Below are 16769 nucleotides of genomic sequence, written 5' to 3' on the forward strand. Positions count from 1 at the left end.
CAGATCCCTGGGGCCCCACAGATTGTCCTCCTAGACCTTCAGCTCCTGGTCATTGAATGAGTGTGAGGGGTCACCCAGAGTCTCTGGAACCAGGAGGGAGAATCAGGCCCTGGGGCAATCTTTGATGGGGATTCTGGGAATTACAGAGGGCCAGCACTTAGCTATGGTGTTAGAGAAGACTCTTGTGAGTCCCTTGGACTGCAAGGAGATCAAACCAGTCAATCCAAAAGGAAATCAGTCCTGAATACTCATTGGAAGGACTGATGCTGAGGCTGAAGCCACCTGATGCAAAGAACTGACTCATTGAAAAAGACCCTGATGCTGGGAAAGATTGAAGGCAGGAGAAGAAGGGGATGACAGAGGATGAAATGGTTGGATGGCATCACTGACTTAATGGACATGAGTTTGAGCAAGCTCAGGGAGTTGGTGTTGGACAGGGGAGCCTGGCATGCTGCAGTCCATGGGTCGCATAGAGTGGGACATGAGTGAGTGACTGAACTGAACTGAGCATTTAGCACAAGATTTCTCAAAATAAACACACAACAGAGTCACTGTTGATGTTAACTCAAATATTTTATTTCCTCTCTGAGCGCTCACCTGGGAAATCTGAGAGGAACAGGGAACTTGAAGAAAGGATAGTGACTGATATTAATTTAAAAGTGCCAAAATGCTGGAATGTTAGCCTTCCTGGTTCTCTTTCAGGTCACCGCTCTCAACATTCCTCTCCTCATCTCACCATCGTGAGGAAACTGAGGCAGTTAGGAATTTGGCCAAGATCACAGGATGACTTCAGAAGTTATTGCCAACTACTTCTGACCAAACTCCTTCTTCCGAAGCTCACTTCTCTTTATCTTGCCAGTGATGGTTTTGGGCAGCTCTGAGACAAACTCCACCTGGATGAAGGTAAAGCAAACCCATTCCAGTTGAGTTCCCCTGACCCCCATCATTTTCAATCAACTCCCAGCAGCTCTCCTCCTTTGCCCCTTCACAGACCCCCAGACAGGTGGACACCGTGGGACAGTCTGGTTCCACCATTTTTGTCAGATTCTTCTCCTACCCTCTGAAGTTGGATGCAGCCCTTTGATGTACTTTGGCCAATGACATATGAGTAGGAGTGAAGTATGCCACCTCTAATAAAAAAGCTGGGAATCATTGAGACAGGCCACCTTCTCTGTGCATCTCTTCTAGTACTTTGGCGGGTACCTACAAGGCAGTTGCTCCTTTATCCTGGTCCCAAGATGAGAAGATGTGGAACAAAGGCCCCAGGAAAGCCATGGTGGACAAGTGGCATGAGCAAGAAAGACCTCTTCCTTGTTACAATCCACTACAAATTCGGGGCTGTTTGTTACCCACAGTAACATCTAACCCTTCTTAACTGCTGCTGCTGCTAAGTCGCTTCAGTTGTGTCCAACTCTGTGCGAACCCATAGACGGCAGCCCACCAGGTTCCCCCTTCCCTGGCATTCTCTGGGCAAGAACACTGGAGTGGGTTGCCGTTTCCTTCTCCAATGCATGAAAGTGAAAAGTGAAACTGAAGTTGTTCAGTCATGTCTGACTCTTCGTGACCCCATGGACTGCAGCCTACCAGGCTCCTCCATCCATGGGATTTTCCAGGTAAGAGTACTGGAGTGGGTTGCCATTGCCTTCTCCAACAAATAGTATAGTATTATATATATTCTTTCATAGCCTGCATTTTTATCTCAATACTATATTGTCATGATATTTTTATGTTAAAAATAAAAATCACATTTTAAGTTGCAGAATAATATTAAATTTCTTGAATAATTTAATCCTTTATCTATTGTTGAACATTTTTTGTATGTTGTTCATGGTATTTAAAACAAATGAAGTTGAATAAAAAGTATCAGAATGTATTACATGTTGTTAGGATAAATATCGTTTTGCTAATTTTTCTTTGTTATGTACATATATGTATACTGGATGGCAATATAAAATGTATATTTCACTACAAATAATGTTTTTCAAAAGTTTGGAAGTTGCTGATTTGGATGTCTTTTTCAAATTTTGAAAGATTATAAATAATTTACGTGGATATCTTTGGACAATTGTCTAGTATTTTTTCTTTAGGTTGACAAGCCAGCAATGGATGAGTTTCTAACACAGGATAGAGGTTCTATCCAATTAAGTGGGCTCCCCAACACCCATAAACTGAAAAGCTTCTTCTGTAGGCAAAACTTTTAATTCTCTTGGGTGCTTCTGCTTCACCCCAGCTACACAACATCCTATGAGACCGAGGCAGTGGAATCCCCAGAAGCGCTCAAAGGGACCAGACCCCACCCAGCTGCTCTCGCTCACCTTCCTCGGGTACTTGTATGGGGCTGTCACTGACTTGACATGCTGCTGCAGCTCCTTGGTGAGCTCGCCTGGGTCACGGCTCGAGAATTCCGGGTTCAGGACAATAAATGCCTTCACTACCTGCAGTAAAGAACCAGCGTGGAGACTCAGTTCAAAAAGTAAATGCTTGGCACTTCCAAGGGTTAAGACTCTCCTCTGCAGCAGAGGGCAGTGCTCCATCCCTGGTCAGGGAACTAAGATCCCACATACTATACCACACTGCGTGGCCAAAAATAAAACAAAGGGTAAATGCTCATTACATTAATGGAAAAACAAACGGACAGTTGAGCTTTTAGAAATCTGAAAACTTGTGATTTCCACTTTTTGCCCTGGAAAAGTCACTTAACTTCTCTTAATCTCAATTTCCTTTCCTGTGAAATGGGGAGAAAAGGGGTTCATTCTTCATCAGGTTTATGTAAAGATTCCATGAGATAATGCATATAAAACATGAAGCTAGTTTAAATTTATCTGCATTCCTCTCATTGTTATCACCATTTTCACTAGGTAGGTAGAGTTCTATGGACATTTAATAATTGTTAAAACTTGGCACTTAATAAATGTTGGTAATCTACTAGTTTCATATTATTACTTATGTCTTCATTTAATTTCACAGGGATTGTACACAGAAGGTATTCAATGAACACTTGCTGAATCAATGAATGTATCCTCTGGACCCAGAGTCCTCAATTTCCCTTTTGACTCTACCACTCATTAGCTGCGTAATCCAGACAAGTTATTTAACCTCTTCATGCCTCTGTTTCCTTCTCTGTAAAAAGGTATGAAAAGAGTCATTAATTCATTGTGCTCTGTGAGGGATAAATAAACTGGTGCATAGAAAGGGTTCATTAACTCCTAGATGGCATCAGCAGCCGCATTCCCAATCAGCATCATTTCAGTCACAGATGAGGCCACAGTGCCCCCTGATGTCCACATAGTGTTAAGTGCACATGTACACTGCCCTCCCTCCACCCAAGGCTGGGTAGGTATGGGCCTGGACCATGCATGGACATGTCTCCCCAGGCCCACACCCAGCCACGATGACCCCATGTCTTCCTCCTCACCTCGCCTCGAACCGGGTCCGGGCTGCTCACCACAGCAGACTCAGCCACCGCTGGGTGCTCTGCCAGGGCATTCTCTACTTCTGCTGGCCCAATGCGGTATCTGCAGGACCAATGGTTCCTTTTGAGCAAATTCCAGGGCTAGGGTGACCCAGGCCCTCAGGTCTCACCTTTTGGAGAGATACATCTTCCCCTGGCACAGAGGGGAACTGTCACAGGGAGCCAGAGGCCTGTGCAAAGGCTGTGTAAGAGGACTGAAATGTGGATTCCTGAAGTCAAGCAGCTTCCTCTGGCATAAAAACTCTTTATCTTCAACATTTGTTGAAATTTTACATCCTGTTCCTAAACTATGTAATGTGTCATTTTATTTCCTTTATAAATTATTTAAGACTTAGGGACAACAGAATTGGAATCAGACCGTTTTAGTTTAAATCTGGGCTGTACCCTCTACTGTCTTGGAAACTTCAGGCAAGTTTTTCTCCACTGGTCACTGATTCAGTTTCCTCAAGTAAAATGAGCATAATCAAGGGAATTCCCTGATGGTTCAGTGGTTAGGACTCTGTGCTTCCACTGCCAAGGGCACAGGTTCAATTCCCACTCAGGGAAATAAGATCCCTCATGCTGCACAGTGTGGGCCTCCTCCCCTAAAATTAAAAAAAAAAAAAAAATAGAATGGGCATAGTCACAGCTGCCTTCTAGCATTGAGAAGTGGATTGTATAAGACACTGCACAGAGCGCTGTCACATAATACATATTCCATAAAGGTGAATTTTATTATTGTTGTTGTTATGTTTTTTTGTGGTGTGTGCTTCATCAGAGGAGCACACAGAATAAGCTCCCTCAGCAAAGAGGGACCAAAGTAAAGATTTCCTTCCCAGTCCCTTTAAATTGCATGATGACTTACCATGGTTCAGAACAAGTCTGAGAGTCCACCACCAATGCACGAAGGATCTGGGCAAGCTAGATCCCACGAGGCATATGAGAGTGATACCTTCTGGCTCAGGGTCAGCTACACCTACCCGGATGCATTGATGACATCGTCACTCCTCCCAAGGAACCAGAAGTAGCCCTCTTCGTCAATAGTTGCTCTGTCCCCAGTGTTATAAAAGTCCCCACATTCCACTTCAGCTGTTTTCTCTGGGTTATCCTGCAAAGAGAACAGCACTCCTTTGTTGAAAGCAATGAGTTTAGAGATGATGAGCCTCAACACAGGGTTCAGATACTGGCTTCAAATCCTGCTCTACCTGACTTGGGCAGTTTTTATATCTCTCTATTTTCATTGCATGCAAGCACTCAATGCATGCTACTGGTAAAATAGTGAACAATACTAAGCAAATTTTAAGAGCATTAAAAAAAATAACAACTCAGTTTTGTGTGGTACTCCAGTAGAATAAAATTTCTACTAGAGTATAATTCCATTTATTTCATTCACTCTTATAAGCTCAGCATTCACACAGTGCCTGGACAGATGGGAGATGTCAATAAATGTTTGCTGAATGAATTTTCTTCTCAAAAGATTACCTATTTGAGCCTCACACAAAGACTGTGAAAATGGTGTTTTAATTAAACTTTTAAGATAATTGTATATTTGCATGCAGTTATGAGAAATAATTGGACTTCTCTGGTGGTCCAGATGGTAAAGAATCCACCTGTGAAGTGAGAAAGGTGGGTTCGATCCCTGGGTTGGGAATATCCCCTGGAGGAGGAAATGGCAACCAACTCCAGTATTCTTGCCTGGAGAATCCCCACGGGCAGAGGAGCCTGGCAGCCTACAGTCCATGAGGTCACAAAGAGTGGGACACAACTAAATGACTAAGCACAGAATAAGAAATAATATGGGCTTCCCTAGTGGCTCAGATGGTAAAGAATCTGCCTGCAATGTAGGAGACCCAGGTTCAATCCCTGGGTTGGGAAGATTCTCTGGAGAAGGAAATGGCAACCAGCTCCAGTATTCCTGCCTGAAGAATTCCATGGACAGAGGAGCCTGGCGGGCTACAGTCCATGGGGTCCCAAAGAGTTGGACATGACTAAGCAACTAACACTTTCACTTTCATATGAAATAATAAGAGCGATCTTACCTACCTTTACATGGTTTCTCCCCATAGTAACATCTTGCAAAAATAATGTTCAATATCACAACTAGGACACTGATATTGATACCATCCACAAATCTTACTCAGATTTTTTATCTGCACTCACATGTGTGGAAAAAGACATTCCTTTCAATTAGGAGTCAAAAGAGAGCTGAGATAGCTATCAAATAGTAAACAAAGTAAACTTGAAGTTAAATGTGTTACAAGTGATAAGAAAAGGATATTATATATTGAAAAAAGGGTTAACTCACCAAGACTATATAATGTTTAGAAGCAAATATGCATTTGACAGCCTAGTACCAAATATTTGATGCAAACACTGACAGGGAGAAATCAGAATTATATAAAGGGAGAAATCAGAATAATATAAAGTAAACATTGACAGAATTCAAGGGAGACATACGCAGTTCTACAATAAAACTGGAAGAGTTCAATATATTACTTTCCATAATGGATAGAACAAGCACGTGGAAGGGGAGTAGAGCTACAGTTCAGTGGGAACAGAATTTCTTCTGGGAATGGTGAAATTTTTCTGCAGATGCATAGGGGTGATGGTTGTCCAATATTCTAAATTTTACTCGGTGCTACTGAATTGTATGCTCAAGAATAGTGAAAAGAGTAAACTTTATGTTACATGTATGTATATATTTTACTTCAAGAAAAAGGAAATGAAAGAACAGAATATAAATCAACAAATCTTAGTGGAACAGTGATGTCTCTTTGCCATGAGAACATGTGAAATGGGAGAAATCGATGTGGCCATATGTGAAGACATTTTTGCAAAATAAAATACGTCATGTACAATTTTTTTAAAGTAATTTCTCTTGACCACCCCAGTTCAATTTAACAAGAATCTCTGTGGTTGGATCCTACCATTTAAAAAATATTTCCTCAAATCATTCTAACTTGTAAACAGGATTAAGGACTGATGATCTGTATGCCTGTTACTCTATATTTCTCTTTTATCCAACCTTTAAATTGTGCTACTGAGAATAAGGCTAAGACTTGCATATTTGCTTCTCAGCATAGGACCATGAGAGAACCAGGATTCCCTTCCCACTTCAGGCCATAGTGTGAGGACAACAATGACACCAGTGGCTGTGACTTTACAGAAAGGAGATGGAGTCTGAGATCAGTTTCAGGGCTTGTCTACACTTCCACAGTCAATCTCGGAAGCTAAGAATTTCCTTTCGGTGGCCACTGCTAGCCAGAGTTTGTCTGATGAAGAGTTATAGCAGGTTTCCTTATATTTATTGTAGATTCCTTTATTGTAGATTTCTCTAATCTCTGAATTTCTCATTTAGAGTTTGGGGCCTAAAACACATCACCTTGAGCTCTAATCCTGCCATTTATTTTGTCTTGGGGAAAACATGTCAATTTTTCAATATGCATTTTTTTCCTCTGAAATAGGGGATAAAGACACCCCTGGAGGCTCAGCAAGATTTAATAGATTTGTGTCCATCCTGTTGGTAGTATGTTGGTATGATTTGAACCCATTCAAAGCCAACATTCTTAACCATAAGAGATAGTTGGACTTCAAGTCTGTTGGTTCTGAAGTTAAGCTGTTTTCTACTCCATTAGTCATCCTGTAAGTGTCAGATGGGTTATGATAGAAAGGGATGTGAGATTAAGAGCTTTGAGATTAATTAGATTTCATTGACCTGGCGTGAATAAAGGAAGATGGAAGACGTTTCAGAATGCAGAGTTGAGTTTAGTCTGTTATCACCTACACAACTCCCTGTGAGGATTCTTGGAGCTGTTTGGAAGCAGATGGTGTGTTCTTACCTCATAGTACATGAAGAGGCCTATGGGCCTGGTGGGCTTGATCCTGATGCCAATGTTTCCTTCCGTGTTGGGAGGCTGGATATTGCCCTTGTCATCAATGATCTGGAGCAAGAGATCTGTGAATCCCACCCTGCAAGGATCCCCAACATTCCTGCCCCACTCAAATATTGCCTGGCCTATTCATGTGACACAGTAGGGGTAACTGCGGAAAGGGGTTGTGATACAGGAGCCCTCTCAGAAAATAATAAAACTGTCAGAAGTCTTTGAAGCCAGCAAATGGAGAAATCCAAGTCATGGGTGAATCTATTTGTTTCATAGATATATACACATCCCAAATGTGTCTTCAAGCTAGAAAATATGGATCAGGAAAGACTAAAAGCACCAGCAGTGGAGAGAGCCTCCAGCGCTACAGTAAGTACTCTTTCTCCAGGCTAGGTGAGCGAGGCCTCTGGACATCCCGGAAAGCTGCACTCATGCCCAGAACGTTGCACTCATGCCCAGGACATTTCTCAACAGAAACTTCCCCAGGAAATTAGAGGAAATGTAGGCAGAGAGTAGAAAGGACAACTGGGAGGCATGGCTGGTTCTGTCATCTCCTGCCACACAATGGTCTAATCTTAGCCAAACACTAACTGCTCTCTGCCAATATCTTTCCCATCAAACCTGAATGTCAAAGGGTGGGATGGCCTTCCCCATGGAACCTGGCTTGATCTTCATCCCCCGGAGAGTGCCACAGCTTATTCCCTGTTTACAAAAGAAGAGAACTGGAGTTGGCCAAGAGTCTAGGCTGATCACAAAGCTTCAAGAATCAAACACAGCATCCATGCTCACAAATGTCATTTAATGCTGTGCAAAGAGCCCTTGTGGGGAAGCTGGAAGGCATTGACCCAATTCTAGTCAGCAGGCATTCACTGCATCTGACATGAACTGGGACTGAGCCTGATGCTGGGTCTGATTCCAGTGGGAGAGGCCAAGAAGAAGCAGAGGAGTCAGCTCCAGGCTGGGGGCGTATAATGTAGGGTGTGGAGTTCACACTTTATACTGGACATGTGTCAGTGTCCCAGAGGAAGGCCATGAACCCATTTAATAAACACTTACTTGGAGCTGCCTCAACTACTTTTCAGAGTTGTGTTGAAATTATTCACATAGTTCATGTTGTCCCCTTTGCACTGCCCTACTCCTTTGGTCTTCCTGATGAAGCTTTTTCCTTCTTAACGGTTCTCTAAAATATTATTTGGGCTTCCCTGGTGGCTTAGAGGTTAAAGCGTCTGCCTGCAATGCGGGAAATCTGGGTTCGACCCCTGGGTCAGGAAGATCTCCTGGAGAAGGAAATGGCAACCCACTCCAGTATTCTTGCCTGGAGAATCCCACGGACAGAGGAGCCTGGTGGGCTACAGTCCACGGGGTCGCAAAGAGGTGGACACGACTGAGCGACTTCACTTTCACTTTCAAAATATCATTCTTGCTAAAGTTAAGAGCTTTATATCCAGATAGACCACAGGTTGAATCTTGACTCCACCCTTTACTAGCCACATACCAATTAATCCCCCTTGATGTCCTCTCTGTCAAAAGAGGATAATTATAACATTTATCACTTTGAGTGCTTTTGAGTGTGAGCCAGGCATACATCAAGTATTCAGTAAACAACTACTTCTAACTATCATTCAGGTCCCAAGAAAAGTAAGTTGGAAGATTTTCTTTCTGTAGTATTTTCCCCCACACTTCCATTGTTGCCAGTGGGGCATTATGTTTGTTTTTGTTAGTCTGTTTCCCTCAGTAGATAATGAGCATTCAGAGAATAGAGATGTCCCACCCATCTTTGCACCTCCAGCATCTAAACACAATATCTACCTAAAAACCAACAATGAAAACCATAAATGCAGTAGGAGTTCAGCACTGTGCCCAGAAATGTGTATAGTTCCTTCCATTTACCTTGTCACAACCTGGCAAGATTGGCATTGCATTTCCATTTCAGAGATGGGAAAGCTCAACTCAGCAAGACTCAGTAATTTGCCTACAGTCTTGAAACCTGTAACTGGAAGGCTGAGATCTGGACTGGGGTCTGAGCTCCTGGAAGAGGAAGCATTTTCTCCTCTGCTGTCACTGTTCACACTATAGGCATGTAGAAAATGTTGCACAGATGCGTGGACAGGTGTGAAAATGTTTGGTGAAATAAAGCACCATCTAGGTATTGGAGAGTTTTCTGTTATGAGTCATTGAGAAAAATGGTCAAGTGTCATGAGTGTGGTGTGTAGTTCTAACCTCATTCTCCTTGTCCGAATATAAACTGTAAACCAGCAAGGACATACCTAGAGTCTTAACATTTCTTGGACCTGGAAGCAGACCCCAAAACTGATTCTTTAATTTTTGTTTTGGAGAATAATGTCAGACAAGTGAATTGGGTCTAGAACATCTATTTTGCTACAGGTCCTGAGACGACAGTCATCCCTCTGTCACCTAAAGGGGTGATAGGGAGGTAGGGGAAAATTGCTTGGTCCAGCATAGAAAATGCATTGAGAAAGTGTTGGAAGAAAGGTACCTGCTCACACTATCATGGATAAAGTCCTTGAGGTTAAGACACGCATGATACTATGAAGACCCTGCCTACCTGACTGGTTAGTGATCCTTTTGGGGATTACATTGTGTGTATATGGGGGTGCATATAGAAGTCTCTCCCCATGCTAGTGTCTCACAATCCAAGCTCTATGTTCTCTAAACAGGCAGAAATGAACTAGTGAACTTCTAGTACCAGTTCTTGCCTGCTCCTCTAGTTGCTGCCTAGGAAGGGATGGTGAAGTGGACAGGCTCTGTGGTGGTGGCCTGCATGTTTCTGGAGAATGCCATCTGTCCCACTGCCCTTCCTGGGCTCCCTTAAACCAATTATCACAGGTACAGTGGCACCATGCCCTTAGACCCTTTTATAAGTCTTTGTCCAGTAGTTTTCAGCACACTGGTCTTTTGACAAATGGATGAGCTGTGAATTGTCTTTTCTGTCAATTTGTTTGGGATAAATTAGCTAAGAGCTCTGAAGCCTCCCACTGGCTTTGAGCAATGCTGTGCACACATTGGTGCCTTTGCACATCCTCAGCATGATGCAACTTATCTCCTGAGGTCAGTGGATAAGCACATCTTGACCGGTCCAGAAGGGACATTTCACCTACCGTTTCTGACTGTCCATAGGCCTGGTAGAGCAGAACACCTGTCTGTCTTTTCCACTGTTCTTGCTCCTCGGGCAGCAGGGCTTCCCCACCAGTACAGCAGTGTTCCAGAGTGGGGAACCTAAGACTGAGCAGAAGGCAAAGTGTCAACAGAGGCTCAGATTAGGCTTGGGTGCTCTACTTTAGGCCCGGGATGTTAAGAGCACTGTCATCTGGATCATTCATCCTTCTACTTCTTCACTTTCTTACTTGCCTTCTGGGCATTTACTAATGGTCAGATCCAAGTGGAAGGCACTCATTTCCTTTTGGTCCCTGTTAACTCCTCTAGAAGAAGGTAAGTGGTGGTTGTGGTGAGTCTAATGGGTTAAATCACAGAGATCAGGATTGAATTTGGATGTTGATCTAATGGGGGTGGGGAGTGTGCTTAGAACTCATTCTAAACATGTGTAGCTAAAGGGATATTTTATAAACCATAAGGACTGAGGGATAAGACCCCAAGGGTATGCTAGGATGATAATAAAACTATACTGCCTTCAGTGGACTTATATGAATTGAAGAGCTTTTGTTTATTCTCTGGCTGGAGAACACAAATTAGGGGTTGGAAATGAATTGCTCAGGACATCAGGAAGAGTGAGCTTTCTGTAAGAAAAGAAAAGGATCACAGGCAGCAGCCCTGAAGGATTCTGGACTGAACAGAAATGTCTGCTGTGAACGTTTGCAGTAGTTTTCCAGGTACGTTGTGTGTGTAACTCCTCTCCTCAATTTCTCCATGAAAATGTCCATAAATGACACAGAAACTATCACAAAACGATGGATTCCCTGAAGGAAGTGGGTAAATGGGATTGAGGTCTTAGTACCAGTTGGCATAGTGCTGAGCTGGGACAACTTCTAGGGATGAGGGAGGTGGCAGACTCCCTTATCACTCTCTCTTGGTACAAACAGAGCCAGTAGTAAAGGACAGGATGACTGGTTTCATTGAGCGCATGTTTCTCATTCTTATTGAGCTTTATCTGAAATACATAAAATGGGCAGAGTGTCCAGTGGAGTCAATAGTTAAGCCCTGGTTGAACTTTAACTAGGTTTGGTCACCTTCTCGGGGTTGTCGCAAGAAGAGACTGAAATATAAGATTTGAAGTAAAGTTGGAAACATATTTCAACTAGATTGAGGGTTCATGAGTAAAATCAAGCTGTATTTCAGTTGTCTTAATAAACTGAACTCCTTAATATTTTAACTCTTAAGTCTGAAACATTAGCTCTGATTTTGAAGTAGCCATTTCACTTTCAGAGTTATGTAAGTTATATAAGAGTTATATAAGTGACCATAAGGTTCAAAGAACAGATTTCAAGTTAGTTAAAAAATAATCCACAAACATGTGGAAATGCAAAAACAAAACCAGAGAATACAAACACATTAAGTTGGCAAAATTTAAAACTTTGACAATAACTAATACTACCGAAGATATGGAACAATAGGACTTCTCCTACCCTCCCAGTGGGAGCATACATTGGTTCAATACTTTGGAAAACAAAGAAGTAGCGTGCGATGTCAGTGTGACCTAACAATTCCTTTCCCGGAGAAGTTCTACAGAAATGTGTGTTTATGCATCACTATACATGTGCAAGAATTCGATGTAGCATTAATCAATAGTCCCAAATGAAACATATCCAAATGTCCATTAATAGAATTCATTAAAAATGTGGTACTTTTATAAAATATGATATTTTATAGTAATGAAAATTGACTCCACTATCAGGTAACAATGCAGACACATCTTAGAAACATAACAGTGAAAAACTAGGCCAGATACTACAGAATAATGTATAATTACATGAAGTTCAAAAGCGGGTAGAATAGAACAATTTTTCTGGGGATATTTCCTTAGGAGGTAAACTAAGGGAAAAATAAGGAAATGAACACCATAAAAGCCAAGATAGTAGATTCCTTTTGGGGAGATGGGGAGGCATGAGAAGGGCTGTGGGGTGCTGGCAATGTTCTCTTTTTGTGACTTCAGTGAGTAGTTACGTAGATGTTTTGTTTTCAACAACTCATTAATCTGTAAATGTGGATCTTATGTATTTTTCTGTATGTTTATTTCACAACAAAAGTGCTTAAAAAAGAAAAAGAAACAAAACGATGAAGGTTCACTGAATGTTTCATTTGGGTAGACTGGCTGCTAATTATCACCACCAACACTTACCATACACACACACACACAGAGTATCCGCAAAGAACCATAGTTGAAAACAGACTTCAGTGTATCAGATTACTTAAAATGGTACCCAGATATTCTTGTTACCAGCCACAGCCACTTCTACCTTACCTGGTGTAATTCTGCTGCAAAATCATTCGGTATACAGAAGGTGCAGCAAGGCATTGGGTAATTGGATATTTGAAAAATGTCTAGAAAGTGAGGAGAGAAGAAACTTTATTTTCACAATTAAGGTTTAAGATACAGATCTGTTATTAGCATTTTAATTCTGATCTTTCCTCTAGGGGAGCCCATTTATTCATTTGTTAATTCTTTCAATATATAAATTGAGCATGAATTTCATACATGGCACGTGTCAGGTACTATTGGGGGAACACAAGAAAGCCTAAGTTGAGGTGTTGGTCAGAAAATTGATGGAGGTAAAGTTTTGTTTTGTGAATATGAATAGTAATATTTTAATTTCATATCTTTCATTTTAGTCACGATCTCCCATCTTCAATAAGAGAGATTGAAACTATTAATAAGTAAATTCAAAAGCTTATTATTAAACATTCATGAAAGTAACAAGTATAAAATATAGTAAACAAACTTTCAAATGCAGTTTGGAGTAAATTTGTAGAATTAATACTTTGAAATAATTCAAGTCTAAAATACACTGAGACTTTAGGGACACCCCTTGTAGGGAAAGGAGAATTGGACCTGGTGGGGGATTCAGGTCATTTGTGCAGCTTTATGCCTCAGAGACTGGTAGAATGAAGGCAGAAAATAATGAAGGAGAGGCAGATATTGATATAGGATCAGGGAAGGAGAAATGGAAGGTACAGTTTCAGCTGCTGAAGGGATGATCAGATAGACCTAACCAACCAGCAGAAAGATGTGGCGAAATTATCTGGGAGAGAAAAGACGAGGTAATTTCGAGAGCCACCTGAGTAGAAGTGTCTGCTGGAGAAACTGAAGTGAAGGAAATTACTTGGAAGGGAGGGAAAGCTGAAGGCAGAGTCTTGGAAGAGTGCAATGTTCAGGAGCAAGCGGGGTAAAGAGGCTGTGGCTGTCGCAAGTGGAGAGTGTTCCATGGAACAATTTGACATTAAGGAAGGAAAGACAGGGTTGGTCCAATGTGTACCAAGGTGAAGGGAAGATATTTTTAGGATGAGGAACTTTGCATACGTTTATTGACTGAGGAGTAGCATCAATGAAAAGCGAAAGATTGAAAATACATGAGAAAAGGTTTAGAGAGTTTAAGATTAATAGAGAGGGGCTCCAAACAGAGGGCAGGGAAAAGAACAAGACTGACAGCAGGTGTCAAGTGGGAGCTGGACTTTGAGAGGTGAAGAGGCATGTCTGCCTCTGACATATAAAGCAGGGGAGTGAGTGGAGACACAATTTTCAGGTGAGGAGAAATACAGTGAAGGTGTTCATGCAGGTGACCTTGATTACTGTCATAAGGTATACTTAACAGCAACTGCTACCATTTATTGAGTATTTTCTATGTGCTACTTTCAGGGCTAAGCACACATAATCTCATTAATATTCCCAACAATTTTGGAGGCAGCAACCACTAAAACTCCCACTTTACAGATAAGGAAACTGAAGCTCAGAGTGCCACTAATAAATGTCAAACATGGGATAAGTAACTAGATCTGCCACATTCCAAGGCCTCTGTTTCTAAATACATCATTAAACTGAGTATACACACACACACACACACACACACACACACACACACATTCACACTCCAGCTACCTGGCCCTGGTAGAGCGAGGGTCCATGAGACCTGAGCTTGCTTTCATTTCTCAGAAATTATATTCTGGTTCCCAAGTCCACAAAGTCTGATCCATAGGTCTAGGGAAAGGTTTGGAATGTGTGTTTTCTTCAAGGTTACATCTTGATGTAATTCTGATACAATGACTGATTTAGTGCTTCACACTTTAGGAAACCCAGAGCCAGGGTTGTGTTAAGAGACTTCTTTGCTAAATAAAATATTTCTCAGTTGGGTCAAACTTTTGAGCTTGAAATGACTTTCTTTTGGGAGTTTGTTGATGTTGAAAGGTTAATCTTCTTACCTCTATAATGACCTTAGGGTCAAACTGAGGCAGATGATGAGCAAAGACTGTAGACCCCGCTGTCCATGGTTCAAGCAGGGACCCCAAGGCAGCCAGAATCCAGCCTGTGTCTGACAGGCACCAGAAGACATCAGACATCTTCAGCTGCAACAATTTCCTGCTATCTCCAAAATACAGTTGGCCTCAGATACTATTGTGACTACTATCCTCCCCTTCTTTACACCCTCATTCCTCAGGGTTTTGCTACTCAGTGTTTATCATTAGTCCAGATATCAGCTGTCTCCAAAAAGCCTTCTCCTCCCCTGGTTTAGTTAAAAAGTTAGAAAATATATAGAACATTGTTTGGTTTGAATATTATTAGTTGGAGGAAGGGAAGAAGAGGGAGAGAGTTTGGTTTAACATTGACTAAATAGTTATCCCAGCTTCAGCTCTGTGTTTGTTCCCCGATAGGGAAGTGGCTTAGTGTGGCTTAGTTTCAGATATTATTTTCCCTAAGAGCTCATGATTGGGCTTCATGCCCAGTTTGTCCACAGTTGAGGAGGGAGAGGATCTGCCACTTAAGGTCACACTGCTGGAGCATTTTATCTTTCCCACCAAACCCTGGAGCCACTGACAGGGACACAGAGGCTTGTCATTTGTGTGGTTTTCAGAATGCCTTCTGTTTCCACTCACTCCTTTACATCTCCTCTGAAGGTGCTTAGGTAGGACCCAAAGGTTCCTCTTTTGATATTCAGAGGTGTCTGTCAGCAAACACTCATACCTAGCCTATACTCACACCTTCAGGGGTGTGAACCAAAGACAGCAAAAAGAATAAACAGGATGGGGTCAATTCCACCTAGAGTTCCTTTCCCAGCACATACAGATGCACACTCCACCCCGTATCTGTGGCCCAGCTTCTAAGTTGGTGCCCTCTTTCCTACCATGCTGGGAAATAGGATCGTAAAGCGAATCCGTGGTTGTGCTTTGCCATCTTGGGGAAGCCCGTGGTCCCACTGGTGAAGAAGATGGCCATTGGGTCCAGGGTCTTTGACTTAATACAGATGTGATCTGGGGAGGCTGATCTGCAAAGGAATTCAGTACAAAGGACAGAAGTCATGTTTCTTACTATTTCATTCTCTGGGGAAGCAAAAGAAACAATATGAGGCTTTGAGTTAGAAAAATGGGGTTTGTAACTCCCAGTATTAGGCATCAAAGAAAGTTTATGGGAGGCTCAGATAGGTGACCTGACATTTCTGCATTTTAAAAAATGGGGAAAATATGATGGATTATTTCTTAATTTAACAAACACCGAAATAGTATTTCCTATGATTCTGGACAAGGCTCTATATGATTTACAAGTAAGAATTCATTCACTATTCAGAGCAACCCTAAGACGTAAGTAATGCTTTTATGCAGATGCTTTTGCAGATGAGGAAATGGAGGCTCAGAATGATTAGGTAACTTACCTAAAGACGTATAGCCAGCAAGTTGCAGAGCCAGGGTTCAAACTCAGTCTGATGCATACACTGTGCTTTTAGTCACATTGCTAACCTTGTTTTTTACACAGACTAGCTTTGTTGTTGTTTAGTTGCTGAGTCCCATGCATGCTCAGTCGTGTCTAACTCTTTGTGACCCCATGGACTACAGTCCTCCAGGCTCCTCTGTCCATGGGATTTCCCAGGCAAGAATATTGAAGTCAGTTGCCATTTCTTTCTCCAAGTGATCTTCCTGACCTAGGAATCTAACCCACGTCTCCTGCATCTCCTACTTCGCAGGTGATTTCTTTACTACTGAGCCACCTGAAAAGCCCCACAGACTACCTTTATAGGAATTTAACCTCATAAACTTGGTGTTGAGGGGTGGGGAAGAAAAAGCTAGGGAGAATGGAAGTGATATATATATATACACATATATATATGGGAGAAGGCAATGGCACCCCACTCCAGTACTCTTGCCTGGAAAATCCCATGGACGGAGGAGCCTGGTAGGCTGAAGCCCATGGGGTCGCTAAGAGTCGGACACAACTGAGTGACTTCACTTTCACTCTTCACTTTCATGCATTGGAGAAG

General features: G+C 42.1%; 1 protein-coding gene across 4 annotated transcripts in view; it reads right to left on the reverse strand.

Moving 5' to 3' along the window:
* Positions 1-554: 554 nt before the first annotated feature.
* The window catches only part of ACSM1 (acyl-CoA synthetase medium chain family member 1), a 64057-nt gene continuing 47842 nt past the window's right edge, over positions 555-16769 (reverse strand). For all 4 annotated transcript variants that reach the window (XM_086375472.1, XM_086375475.1, XM_086375473.1 and 1 more), the window contains 10 exons: positions 15642-15782; positions 14722-14881; positions 12770-12849; positions 10452-10575; positions 7954-8034; positions 7291-7392; positions 4432-4559; positions 3416-3515; positions 2316-2435; positions 555-893 (listed from right to left, as the gene is read on the reverse strand). In XM_086375472.1, the coding sequence (XP_086231598.1) occupies positions 807-893; positions 2316-2435; positions 3416-3515; positions 4432-4559; positions 7291-7392; positions 7954-8034; positions 10452-10575; positions 12770-12849; positions 14722-14881; positions 15642-15782 (1123 nt within the window). In that variant the 3' untranslated portion in view covers positions 555-806. The remainder of the gene's footprint in view (positions 894-2315; positions 2436-3415; positions 3516-4431; positions 4560-7290; positions 7393-7953; positions 8035-10451; positions 10576-12769; positions 12850-14721; positions 14882-15641; positions 15783-16769) is intronic.

The sequence above is a fragment of the Bos grunniens genome, chromosome 25, assembly GCF_055505025.1.
Source record: "Bos grunniens cultivar Pamir isolate PY7600 chromosome 25, Bosgru_T2T1.0, whole genome shotgun sequence".
Classification (NCBI taxonomy): domain Eukaryota; kingdom Metazoa; phylum Chordata; class Mammalia; order Artiodactyla; family Bovidae; genus Bos; species Bos grunniens.